A 12,923-nucleotide genomic window follows, 5' to 3' on the forward strand; every position below is an offset into this window, starting at 1 on the left:
AGCAATATTCCGGAAGGTCTATAGCATATACAGGCTAACACTATTTTTTTTACTAAATTGATTGAGAAGAGTAGAGAAATTGTACTAGATTGCTCTTTGCAATATATACCCAGTCAAATGCTCAGAGATGTCCTTAAAATACGCTTATAAAATTTATATAGAATGTATGTATATATATATATATATATATATATATATATATATATATATATATATATATATATATATATATATATATATATATATATATATATATATCTTCCTCTTCTTCTTTGGCACAACAACCGCTGTCGGTCAAGGCCTGCCCTGTACACACTAGTGAAAATGAGCTTGGCTTTAAGTGACTTTTTATTACCATAGCAGGATAGTCAGTCCTACGTATGGGGGCACGGTCTATTCGGGACTTGAACCCATGACGGGCATGTTGTTAAGTCGTACGAGTTGACGACTGTAGCACCAGACCGGCATATATATATATATATATATATATATATATATATATATATATATATATATATATATATATATATATATATATATATATATATATATATATATATATATATATATATATATATATACATATATATTATTTTTATTCGACTTGAAATAATTTTTTTATATATGTATATATGTATATATATATATATATATATATATAAAAATAAAAATAAAAAAATATTTCTAGTTGAATTATCTTAATTTAAGGATATTTTAGGAAAAATACTCGTTGTGCATGTTTTAGAAATTTTAACAAAGCTTTTCTGACAAATTTCATTTTGATTTTTGAAGAACGGTTTACAGTTCATCTCACATTCAGAAAAGGATATTTTGCTGTTCGAAAGTTGCTATAAGCAGCCTATAAAATGTTCTTCGATTGGTTTTATAGCAAGATAATTATCAAAAATCCTTTTTATACCAGTAGCACAGGGTAATTTAAATGTCCCTCACAATTAAAAAATATCCTTTAATTTTATGTTATAATATTCCGTATAAACTTCATGTTTACAAATGTTTTCAGAGATACACTTTTTACAAATCATTAGAGCAGGTTTAGGATTTCCGCTATTTTTGATATTCTAATTTAAAGATTGAAAGTTTAAAGATTAAAGTTTTCTCTAGATAATTAATGTCCCAAATAGCCAAAGTTGCTTAAGCAACCAATTTTGGCACGCTAAAAATCGATGCTTGAAATTAAAAAGCTACAACTCAAGCGCCACAGATTAAGCCTAAACGACTGGAAAATCGAATATAAAAAATTCGAAAAATCATAGCTTCTCTTGTTTGCTTCATAGATAGATGGCGTATTACAACTCATCATTATATTACTGTCCTTTCTTGCAATGTGTTTCGACAAATTTCATCTTATTATTACCTATATAGCCTTCTAACTTTCCGAGCAAAAATCTATAAGAATGGTGTTGTGGGGTCAGATACGTGGGTATTAACACCAACGTCCATAACTGAAATCTCTCTTGCTTCAGTGTTAGTGGTTTACATTGGAGTTTAGTATTTAAACAATCGTATCGCCGTTCTAGTTCTAGCGATGCATAACTTCAATGCGAAACCATACAACAGTACAGAGGAAATGAGAAAGATCTCCTCCAAGCGAGGAAGCTCCTCTGGTTGGGTATTCCACAAACAGATGGCACCACCAGCTTTTTGCTAGTTTTAGAATGCATGAGTCGTTTGCCGTCTGCTAAACGAAGTTGTGGTGTTCGCCTGTTCAAAATAAGAGAGTTAAAAAGGACGGCTTTTTCCCATCACTTGAGGTCTGCGATGTTAGGGTTAACTAGGGTCTCAAGTAGATAGTTAGAGAGGTTAGCAAATAACGGGAGAGTCGGGCAGGACACGCATAATGAGCGCGAGAAATGCGTAGCCTCGCGAGAGTGCGTAGGTGCGCGAGAAAGAATAGGTGCGCGAGAAAGAATAGGTGCGTGAGAAAGAATAGGCGCGCGAGCGTAAGGCGAGAGAGAGAGAAGGTATAAATAGGATCATCCGATCGGATAAGCCCTCTCTTTTTTCTGAATACTCCTGTGTACCGCAACAAAACGATTCTCCTGCACACGAAATAAAGATTATAATTGTAGAGACCTTCAAAGTCTTTCTATATTCCGTTTAGGTTGAGAGCTTGATTCGTTTAGAACCCGTTTTGTGGTCGTTTAGTGGATGTGTGGCACTTGGGAACAAATGTGACCGCAACATGTTCATAGACCTAGGCCGTAGTGGATTTGTGGCACTTGAGTACTGTACCACGGAACTACCCCAAGAAATTAATTTCTGTGATTCTGTGAAGATAACCAATCCTTTATAATTTAATATGATTCTTTCTGAATGATCAATAAAATTCGATTAAAAGATACATTATGTTGCATTACAAAATCGTGGTCTAAAATCAGTACAAATTACTCAAGTAACTATCAAATTTATAATCTATCTCAAGGACTTACTGTAATTTTATAATTGAAAAAAAATTATGGCCAATAACAGCCATTTCTTCCACTATGCGATTTAAATGAAATATTTCCTTGGTACAAGATATATAAAGAAACGCATGAAGCCAATCATACCTTTCCTACCAACCTTGCAGCAAGCGTGTCACCGCTGTCAAATTTGTGTACGCCAAAATACGCAACTTCATTGTACCGCACGAATCATTTTGTTGTTTTAATAAAATATTCACCAAAAAGCATCATGTCGGACAAGGAGAACAAGGATAAACCTAAGCTTGATCTCGGTCTTCTGGAAGAAGACGATGAGTTCGAAGAGTTTCCTGCCGAAGGTACGTATATAGTTGATTGGTTTAGTTCACAGTAAGCGCCATTTGGGTTGGTTGAGGTCACGATTGACTTCCGGAAGATTTATCATTGATTGCCTTCGGAACTCCTTCTTTTCCAACGACAGACTGGGCCGGTAACAAGGAGGACGAGGAAGAACTAAGCGTATGGGAGGACAACTGGGACGACGATAATGTTGAGGACGATTTCAACCAGCAACTACGAGCCCAACTCGAAAAGCATAAGTGATCACTGTTCGGTCGTCTGTCGCAATAACGCCGAAAATCAATAAATGTTAAATTAAATCTCCAATGTACGTTGCAGTTTATTGTGAAGTAGATGCTTCCTCGCTGTCTGCTTCCTCTTCAGTACGAACCATCGTGAGGGTGTACCGGTGCAGCTCGAAGTCTCCTATTTTCTCTCCATCCTCAGTGTAATGGTACGTCTCAAGGCAATTTTCACAAATGTAGGCAGGATCGAAGATGTGTCGAGTGCTGTTCTGTACAATGTATTGCGCCTGACAGTGGCCACAGATGTTGCAAGGGACATCTCGAGAAAATCCGTAAGAGTTCAGCCACGGATATCGGGATCGCGTCAGAATGTCTGTTGTCGCCAACAATCGACAATCGCTTATCACGAACAGATGCTCGCAATTTCCTTGGTGCTGATACATCTGAAATAATAAAACGTCATCGTCAGTGTCTTGTAAGCAATGAAGCAACCAATTGGAACTTACCTGGGGATATCCCAAGCGAAATTTCAAATCTCCAAAGCGTGTATCTTCCATTCGTGCCGTCTTCAGCTCTCCAATCAAAGATTGACGATCGGCCCACTTCCGAATCACCCCCGAGTAGTCATGATTTGCATCATCCCGGAAATCATTGTAGAACGTGTCGTGAACGAAAAAGAATCCCGACTTCGGTGGCTTCTCGATCGGTTCCGCTGTTCTATCCCCGCTTATCTCATAGAACGGCCCCGCATCGCAGTGGCAGAAAATTTTGTCCTTCAGTTCTGTTAAGTACTGTGAACTAAGCACGTAATACTCTTGACTAAACTTTGGGTGGCCCAATCGTCGTCCTGCTTTGTATTTGAAGGGCTCGTAGAACCGTACAACCAGCACCATTTCGCGGAACGGTGTCAAATCCTTGCGCGTTTCCAAGTCCTGCTTTCGCTCCATGTATTTGTGCCGGTTGTATCGCAGCTTCACGTCTATATTGCGCTGATCCTTCACACTTTTGCGAGCGGTTACCCTTTGCACACAATTGAAGTGGGCGGCTTTAGCCGGCGTTTCCGCAGGTTTCGGCCTCGAGCATACCTTGTGCGGGAGAAACGTTCTCACGGGAACATCTTTCGAGCTGGACAGTTGGCCCACGTCGACCGATTCCAGCAGCTTATCGAACTCTGCAATATTGCCCTCCAGACCCATCGCTTCCATTATATCGTGATCGGACTCAACTATCCTGTCAAGACGATCAGGATGCAGTTCGTTCTGAAATTCAGCCAACGCATCCCATACGGATATCACTTTCTCCGTTCTTGGACAATATATATTTTCCATCTTGCTTCACAATTGTTTGCGGAAGGATTGCGGGAGCCTCGCCAACAGATTCACTTTCCGGGTCGATTGTTCTGCAAAGAAGCTGGCAGGCAGCAAAAAAATTGTCAAAATAGTTGAAATGTCGGTTTGTTTACATCTGCATCGGACTTTGCTATTTCCAGGGGTTGCCAACCCTTTAACAAGAAGCCGACAGTTGTAAAAACGATTCTTTATTTTAATAATAAACATGTTTTGTAATACAACATAATGTGCGAAATAAACGACAAAAATTTAAGTCATTACAATTATTTTGGTTATTCTACAAACCTCTCTCGACAAAAAAGCCTAACTAAAACTAATAAGAAAAATTCGTTCTCAAAACATTTAAGGTGTTTTAAAACCTTAATCTTTAATTGTCAAGTATTAGCATAATTTTTTAAAATAATAATCTATTCGCGAAGAAATGTAAAATATAAATTCACAAAATATTATAACTAATTTCACCCGTTATTTTGAACCGGAAAAACAGCTGTCCTACACATTGTTGTCTTGAATCGCTCGGTGAATTGCAGTAGCATTTGCACCGGGCCAAAATTACGTAAACTGTCAACCTTCAACAAACAGGAAAAAGTCCCAAAGCAGAATGAATACGATGATTTCGTAAATAAATCATCGGAATCGCAATAATACTACATGGATTCGAGGTGTTCGTGAAGTTTCCCCTTTTTTCCTTTAACCAGTAGTTCTAGTGAACGCAGTACTTTCGCGTGCCCGGTGGTGTGTTTTCTGCTGGCAGTCGAATCTGTGAATCGTCGTGGTGGCGCAACTGTGCTGGGCGCTGAATGGCACAATAGCTGAAGGAAAAAGTGTTGGCTAATAACGCTCGATATTAGCGGGTTACTTACTGCTGGTGTCCGTACGTTGAGGTGCTATTTTTGTTCGCTACGCCAAAGCAAACGGGTCAGTTAGTTCCTCCAAAGCCATACGTGCAGCGATGAACGGACGCATGGCTTACTGAATTTCACTAACATTGCACAGATTTTCCTTTGGTTGGTTGTTTTTTATTCTGTTTACTTGCAAACATCAGTTGTTTTGAGCTTTCGCGTTGTCAAGCCAGTGTTGATGATGTTTATTTTCGCCCCAATATAAACACACACGCTGCACCAGACACAGATCACACGCACTCGTTCTTGAAGCAGCCTATTGACCCAAATCGTTCCCGTGCTACCCAAATTATGTGTGCAATCTTAAACCCTTCATTTGCGGTACTATTCCTCTGTTATATTGATTGCAGCAGTTGGCAACCGGTTGACAACGTACGAACGACAGCATCCGCGAACGAACGCAACTGGCTGCTGGTGAGGAACGCTAGTACGTGCTTTTTGGCTTACTAGTATGTCGGGTTCGTCGTCTACGAACAAGCTAGATCATCAACAACAAGAGCAGGAAACTGTACAGCAGCAACAGCAGCAGCAAGAGCAACAACAGCCGCTAGATGAAACACAGCAGCAGGAGCAACAATGTCCCCAGCAGCAACCGAAATGGGTGTGCGAATACTGTACGTACGAGAACTACCCGTTGTCTCTTAAGTGCATCATGTGCAAGGGTCCCAAACCACTGCTTAAGGAGGACATATTTCGGTACGTATCGATACTTACTTGTGCCCCAAAGCGCGTTCCTCCATGGCCTCCATGAATGATGAACTTTCACTCCCGCACTCACCACTCTATTCCATTCTCTTTTCGGTTGGTGTTGTGCGCAGCCTTAGTCCAACGCAGCAGCTCAGTGCGACGAGCCGATCGAACCCAAATCTCGCTAGTGGGGCTGTAAAATCGCCTTCGATCACCGAGCTCGACTCTAATCAGCGATGGCCATGCTCGGCGTGCACCTACCTGAACCTACCCCACACCAGGCGCTGCCTGCAGTGCGATACCGTGCGCAAGGAGGACCAGCAGGATCATCACCAGCAGCACCACAACCACCAACAGCAGAAAGTGATAAGCGAGTACGATAGCATTAGCGAACATTTAAACGCGATGAATATTTGCCGAAGTGTTCCTAGCCCCGGAGAGGACGGTATTGTTTCAACTAGCGGCGCAGGAAGCGGCAAGCGCAATCGGAACAATTCGCCCGCTTCGGGCGGCTCGTACGGTTCCAGTTCGCGTCTGGGGACGAACGCAAACGACGGCGAACCGGCGACCGGTAAAGGCTGTGCGAGTGATGCCAAACACTCACCCTCTCCAGTGTCCTCCTCGCCCGTCAGTACTATGAGCCGAGCGGTGGCCAGCTCCCAGGTCAACGCAGGGAAGTGGTTCTGCGCCGTGTGCACGTACGAAAATTGGCCCAAATCGCTCAAGTGTTCGATGTGCTTGCATCCTCGTGATTCCACCACCAGTACGGTGGGCAGTAGAAGCAATCAGGCCGCAGCGAAAGCGTCACCCGAACACGACGAAAACACCATCAACGTGGCTAGCAACATTATGGTGAACAACAAGCGCAACCAACAGTTCGTGGGCCATGCGGACTCGATCAACAATATGGATGCGTGCAAGCAGGAACGCTACCTGCAGCTGCTGCGCCGGCAGCCGGACTGGGATTGGCTGAACGCTTGCGTGGGCATTGCGGAAAACAATATCGGCGCGGTGGAAGCGTACCTAGAGTGTGGCGGCGATCCGAGCCGAGCCCTCACCTCGGCCGAAGCGTTCCTGATCAGTCGCAACAACTGTGCATTCGATGTGGGCCACACGCTGATTCATCTCGCTATACGGTTCCATCGGGATGAAATGTTACCGCTGCTGTTGGCGCAAATTTCCGGCTCGGGACCCGGTATCAAGCGGGTGCCGGCCTATGTGGCGCCCGATCTGGCCAGCGACATACGCCGCCACTTTGCCCAGTCCCTCCGAATACGGAAGGCTTCGTTCAACTGCCAGTTTGTGAACGAGCATGCGACGTTTTCGTTGCCGGCCGACATCGAGGAGCTGCCGCTGGTGCTGCAGGAGCAGCTGTACGAGGAGCTGCTAGACAAGGATGCGCAGAAGCAGCTGGAAATGCCACCGCCCGCCTTGAACTGGTCGCTCGAAATCACCGACCGGTTGGGTTCGCGGCTGATGGTGCTGTGGAATCGAAGTGCCGGCGACTGCTTGCTCGATTCCGTCATGCAGGCCACCTGGGGTGTGTTCGATCGCGATAACACTCTCCGGCGGGCGCTAGCCGATAGTTTGCATCAATGCAGCCACATGTAAGCTGCGTAAATAGCTCCTCTTGCATCGCACTAACACCAATCCAATGTAATTGCAGATTTTATCCCCGCTGGAAGGAGAATGAACTGTTCCAGGCGGCATTGCTCCAGTACACCGTGGCCGAGATGCAACTGGAGAAGGATTGGAACACGCTGCTGTCGCTGGCTAGTCACCCGGGCTCGTCGCTAGAGCAGCTGCACATTTTCGCCCTGGCACACATCATGCGCCGACCGATCGTCGTGTACGGTGTCAAGTACGTTAAGAGCTTCCGCGGAGAGGACATTGGATTCGCCCGCTTCGAGGGTGTCTATCTGCCGCTGCTGTGGGAGCAAAGCTTCTGCATCACTTCACCGATCGCACTCGGCTATACGCGCGGTCATTTTAGTGCACTGGTTCCGACCGAACCGTACTCGCGAATCGATGCAACGCGCGACGACCGGGAAGACATTACCTTTCTGCCTCTGATGGACTGTGAGATGAAGCTACTGCCAATTCACTTTTTAACGAAAAATGAGGTACCATCAGGGACCTGCTTGACTTTAGCAGAGGCATGTGCGCTTGCTAAAATGTGCAATTTCGATTTCCTTTTTACAGATTGGTCGCGAGGAAATGTTACTCCGCCAGTGGCTGGAGGTGTGCGAAACGGAGGGCGGACTGCTCGTCGCTCAGCAGAAGCTTCACAAACGTCCACTATTAGTCGCTCAACTGCTTGAGGAATGGCTTAACCACTATCGAAGAATAGCGTACGTATGTTCTTTTTTCAGTGCAATTAAACAGCATCCTTAAAACATGTATCTTCCGTCGTTTGTTCCCGTTGCAGGATCTCGAGGCTGTTTTAAATTAGAAATCGTTGACATGTGCTACTGTAGTACATTATTTCGGTACATTGCCCGTATGTCCGGCTAGCGTAACGGATGAGTGCAGGCTTTAAAATGTACAACAACAGCAGCAACAAAAAACGCTTACGAGCTAATCTTTCCCTAGTCCTGTTGCACGGGTCATTTTGGAACTGCTTATATCAGTGATTCATCCACCATGGAGAGTTAGTTGTTGTAGTTTTGTGTTTGGATACTTCCCCCGATTGCTTCCGTTGCTCTAAGCAGGCGCAGTACGCAGAACACATGGCAGCAGAATGTGTTCGATTGTCACTCGTGGAAAATTAACGCTGTGAAAACAAAACAAACGCAAATCTATTCGTAAATCGTTCCGATGTGAACGCTGAAAATATCATTTTACGACAAAAATATCCAGCACCTAAATAGCTGGCAAGGTTACTACTCTATTCTTATCCAAATCGTATAAAGAGAGTATATTTTTGTATCCCCTTTTTGCTCCCCAGCAATAGTAAATTAATTCCTATTGCATGTTGGCGTGATGGGTCTTTTAATCTTGACCAGTGTTTAACGTCCCGTTTTAACATGTTTGTTCAAGCTACTAAAGTATCAAGTAATCCCTTCATGTAATCAGTTTGGTGGTGCAGATGAAGCATCCTTTCATCTTACTTTTGTGGCACAAAATAAGCCCATATTTGCAACTGGTATGAATTTTTAACTAAGTTACCGGTTTGAAATCTAAATGAACCACTTTTTGTGGATGGAATGTTCCAACGGAAAAATGGATATAAAAGTCCTCCCTGCACATTATGCATTAAAGTCAATTTCCCAGTTAAGAAAAAAATCGTGTGCGTATATGCCAACGAAAAAAGAAGAGTTGCTTTTTGCATCTAATGAAACAATGTCGTTTCCCTTTACGGTGCGTTTGGGAGAGAGGAAGTATAAAAAAGAACTGTAAGTTTCCGTGCGTGCATGTCCAATACAGTATAATAACAGTAGATAAGCTAATGGAGAACGTTAAGAAGCCGAACAATAATATAATGGATTCATTATTCTAACGAAATCATAAAGCGAACGGCATTGTAACGGTGAAGTATATCGTAGCCCATGGTATAGTTTCGCTTAGCACAGTGAGTTATTACAATTTCGAGCGGCTATAAACGTGTAAGGATGGCAGAATAGATCTAATCTATTTGAGGCGACAGTTTTCTTTCGTACTACCTATTAATGCCCATTGATACCACAAACACACATACAAACACACACAGATTGTTGAATATTGTTAAGTTTCAAAGTAAAGTTCGTTTGCTTTCTTGGGTTCAAAACTGGTAGAATGTGTATATAGTTACGTTTTCAGCTAAACACACAACACCTGTATGAAGCATATATTTTAAAATAAATTATTGTTTGCTCACAATGTAAACCACAATGTCTGTTGTGTAGCGCAACCGATAAGGATGTATGATGTAAAGAAACGTTTTGAAAGAAATTATGATTGTAGTTTGAATCGGCAAACTTAAATAATCAGTGAACACTATTCAGTTTAATCTGGCATTAAAAACATTACACTAATGAGTATTTAATGATTTTCAGCTATTATAAGTCCCTCCCTACCTATTTACTTATAAGAAGTAGGTGAACGCACTTTTGAAGTCGTCCCACAATTCACCTATCTGGGGTCAAAGGTCAGCAACGACAACAGCATGGAAGCTGAGTTGCGCGCAAGGATGCTGGCTGCCAACCGGTCATTCTACAGCCTGAAAAAGCAGTTTACCTCAAAGAACCTGTCGCGACGGACGAAGCTGGGACTATATAGTACCTATATAGTACCAGTACTCACATACGCCTCTGAGACATGGACACTGTCCAAATCTGACGAAACCCTCTTAGCCGCGTTCGAGAGGAAGATGCTCAGAAGGATACTTGGCCCCGTATGTGTGGAAGGACAATGGAGGAGCCGCTATAATGACGAGCTATACGAGATGTACGGCGACCTCACTGTCGTACAGCGTATAAAGCTCGCCAGGCTCCGGTGGGCTGGCCATGTTATACGCATGGAAACGGACGACCCAGCCCGTAAAGTCTTTTTAGGCCGTCCACAAGGACAGAGGAGGCGTGGTAGGCCCAAATTGAGGTGGCAAGATGGCGTGGAGGCGTCCGCCATTAAGGCCGGGATAACGGACTGGCAGACGAAGGCGCGAGACCGTGAGCGGTTTCGGACACTCCTGAGGCAGGCCAAGACCGCAAAGCGGTTGTAGTGCCGGATAAGTAAGTAAGTAAGTAAAGCCAGCAGCCACCGCAGACCCGAACCGTAGAACAACCAGAAACGTGCGTTTATTTTTCGTTTTGTGTGTTTTTATTATTGAAATAGCTCTTAACCAGTTCTCGTCCAGTTTTCATCATACCAAATATTTGTAGCAAATCTGCTAAAATCTCAGTTCCACGGTTACTCTCAAATACCGCAAATCCCGTCCGTCTGTCTGGCCTTGCGCCATTCATGACCGAGCGACCTTGACCAACAAATTCACCCATTAAACGGATCGCCCCCGCATCAAGAGCAAACTTGGCCGAAACCCGTTATAGGTAACATTACTATTAAGGAAAGTGGTTCCCGTCTTTTGAATCGGCAAGTGGACAATGCAAGTTTTTGTGGCGTTTTGTTTGAAACGGTACTTTATTTTAACTCAGTGAAAGACGTACCATAAACTACGAAAAAAGGGATTCGATTTATCACATGTTGTAGGCAACCAGGGAACCTAACACACTAGAATGCTTAAAGATGTAACGATACAGTGGTCAAACCTTTATCGGAAATAGGGTCGAATTCCTCCATAGCCACCATATCCACCGTATCCTCCATATCCACCGTATCCGCCGTACCCGCCGTAACCGCCATATCCACCGTATCCACCGTTGTATCCTCCATAGCTGCCATATTTACCAGGATATCCTGTGTTGTTTTTTTTTACCACAAAAGTTATTATAATGAGGTTGAGCGTACCTTATGTCTAACGCATTCTGCTTACCGTAACCATAGCCGTACGGCTGATATCCACCTCCATATCCTCCGTATCCTCCATACCCATTGTAACCGCCATAACCTCCATAACCGCCATTATACCCTGGGAGTGTTAAGTAAACAATACAGAATTTAATATTAACATCTAGTTAACTCGATTCATTCGATTATTTGTTTCCATTTTACTAATTTAACCCATTTCAGTGTTTCGTGGGTATAGAACAAACACACATACAGGCCGATATACACGGTTAATGTGGACCGAACACGGCTGCAAAATATCTCGAATTTCCGCGTAAGTCAAACCTCGTGATTTCCAGCCAAAATATCACTAATTTTCGGGGATGATGTTAGCCAGTTCTTTAATTATTTAATATGATTCTGAGTATTTTCCTATGGGAATAAAAATCCCTTCACGAAAGTTCTGCCAATTCGTATGCGTAAAATGACACACTAGATATCATGAAAGGTATCAGCTTACACAATAGAACATACAGGGCAGATCAAACAACAACCATCCCGTAAAAAAATATGCCACCGTGGGAAATCGCTTTCCTACCGAATTCATCAAAATACACACAATCGACGGAGATACGAATTCACCACGGTGAATCAATCAATATTACCTGTTCCACCCAGCAGTCCGTATCCGAAGGTGGCGGCCGCGCCAGACACAATCGCAACCAAAACGAGTAACACAACCTGTAAGCAAAGTGGTTTCAATAGTGGTTGAGTTAAAGCATCATGTATGCCCCATTGTTGTTTGTTATACCCGTAACGGTCGTTTTCTAAAGATCAACCTAAATTTTAAATTTAAAACCATCCAGGTTGAAATACAGAAACTGATGATAGTGTTTCTTTAGTTTTTATTATAACATGAGTTTCTTAATCTTGTGCAAAGAGTTTTACGGTGTACTTATTGACTTACTGAAACCACATACTACACTACTTGTTATTTAAACAAAATTTATCTTTTTGGACTGATGAAAATCCACGTTGTGAATTTTTGTATCTCTGTTTTAGTTATTTTTTTATCATTCTGAGAAAAGTTATGAAATTGACTGATAAAAAAAACTCTTGCAAAAAGACATTTTAACCAATTGCATTACATAGAACAATGCTTTTTCGTTACATCACGCACAAACAATACTACACATTCACTACACCCAGCAACACTTACAGAAGCTCGTAGCATTTTGTACGTTTCTCTTTGTCCTTTTGCACACTTAACACTGTTTCAGTTGAAGGAGTTTAGTACAAGTATTGGCACTGGTGCCGACAAGCACAACGGTTCGACGATTCTACTTGCGATCGCAGTAGTAGCTCGATCTCGACTACGCACCCGTTGCTGGGATGCTTTCGCTTTTTATACACACCACCCATCGCAAATCTCCCATCATTGTGTCTCGTGCAGAGAACGCGTTTTACACTAGAAGCTGGTAGAGATGTAAAGCGCGGTTGGCGCATGATCTGGCCAGCGTAGTGGTGTGGTGTGGCGCGAAAAGCAAAAAGTCACAT

At 43.0% G+C, this 12,923-nt stretch overlaps 4 protein-coding genes across 9 annotated transcripts; 2 read left to right on the forward strand and 2 right to left on the reverse strand.

Moving 5' to 3' along the window:
* Window positions 1-2,567: 2,567 nt before the first annotated feature.
* Window positions 2,568-3,089, forward strand: LOC121588498 (26S proteasome complex subunit SEM1-like). The gene is made up of 2 exons (XM_041906505.1): window positions 2,568-2,782; window positions 2,905-3,089. Exons 1-2 carry the CDS (start codon window positions 2,695-2,697, stop codon window positions 3,024-3,026), a joined length of 210 nt encoding a protein of 69 aa, XP_041762439.1. The 5' UTR covers window positions 2,568-2,694; the 3' UTR covers window positions 3,027-3,089.
* LOC121588497 (snRNA-activating protein complex subunit 3-like) lies at window positions 3,073-5,309 on the reverse strand. The gene is made up of 3 exons (XM_041906503.1): window positions 5,220-5,309; window positions 3,514-4,417; window positions 3,073-3,450 (listed from the first exon to the last, which is right to left on the reverse strand). Exons 2-3 carry the CDS (start codon window positions 4,333-4,335, stop codon window positions 3,103-3,105), a joined length of 1,170 nt encoding a protein of 389 aa, XP_041762437.1. The 5' UTR covers window positions 4,336-4,417; window positions 5,220-5,309; the 3' UTR covers window positions 3,073-3,102.
* Window positions 4,912-9,416, forward strand: LOC121588495 (ubiquitin thioesterase trabid-like). Of its 5 annotated transcripts, none has more exons than XM_041906498.1 (6): window positions 4,912-5,274; window positions 5,609-5,954; window positions 6,077-7,552; window positions 7,612-8,068; window positions 8,148-8,296; window positions 8,374-9,416. In XM_041906498.1, the coding sequence occupies exons 2-6, from the start codon at window positions 5,710-5,712 to the stop codon at window positions 8,390-8,392; spliced, it is 2,346 nt and encodes a 781-aa protein (XP_041762432.1). In that variant the 5' UTR covers window positions 4,912-5,274; window positions 5,609-5,709; the 3' UTR covers window positions 8,393-9,416. The 5 variants fall into 5 exon arrangements, with proteins under 5 accessions (XP_041762432.1, XP_041762434.1, XP_041762436.1 ...); XM_041906500.1 differs by having other exon boundaries at window positions 5,612-5,954; XM_041906502.1 differs by having other exon boundaries at window positions 4,926-5,020.
* Window positions 9,417-10,741: 1,325 nt separating this feature from the next.
* Window positions 10,742-12,923, reverse strand: LOC121588849 (neuropeptide-like protein 31). Of its 2 annotated transcripts, XM_041907277.1 has the most exons (4): window positions 12,586-12,913; window positions 12,032-12,107; window positions 11,413-11,508; window positions 10,742-11,336 (listed from the first exon to the last, which is right to left on the reverse strand). In XM_041907277.1, the coding sequence occupies exons 1-4, from the start codon at window positions 12,598-12,600 to the stop codon at window positions 11,191-11,193; spliced, it is 333 nt and encodes a 110-aa protein (XP_041763211.1). In that variant the 5' UTR covers window positions 12,601-12,913; the 3' UTR covers window positions 10,742-11,190. The 2 variants fall into 2 exon arrangements, with proteins under 2 accessions (XP_041763211.1, XP_041763212.1); XM_041907278.1 differs by lacking the exon at window positions 12,032-12,107 and having other exon boundaries at window positions 12,586-12,923.

This window comes from Anopheles merus, chromosome 2R (genome assembly GCF_017562075.2).
Source record: "Anopheles merus strain MAF chromosome 2R, AmerM5.1, whole genome shotgun sequence".
Lineage (NCBI taxonomy): Eukaryota > Metazoa > Arthropoda > Insecta > Diptera > Culicidae > Anopheles > Anopheles merus.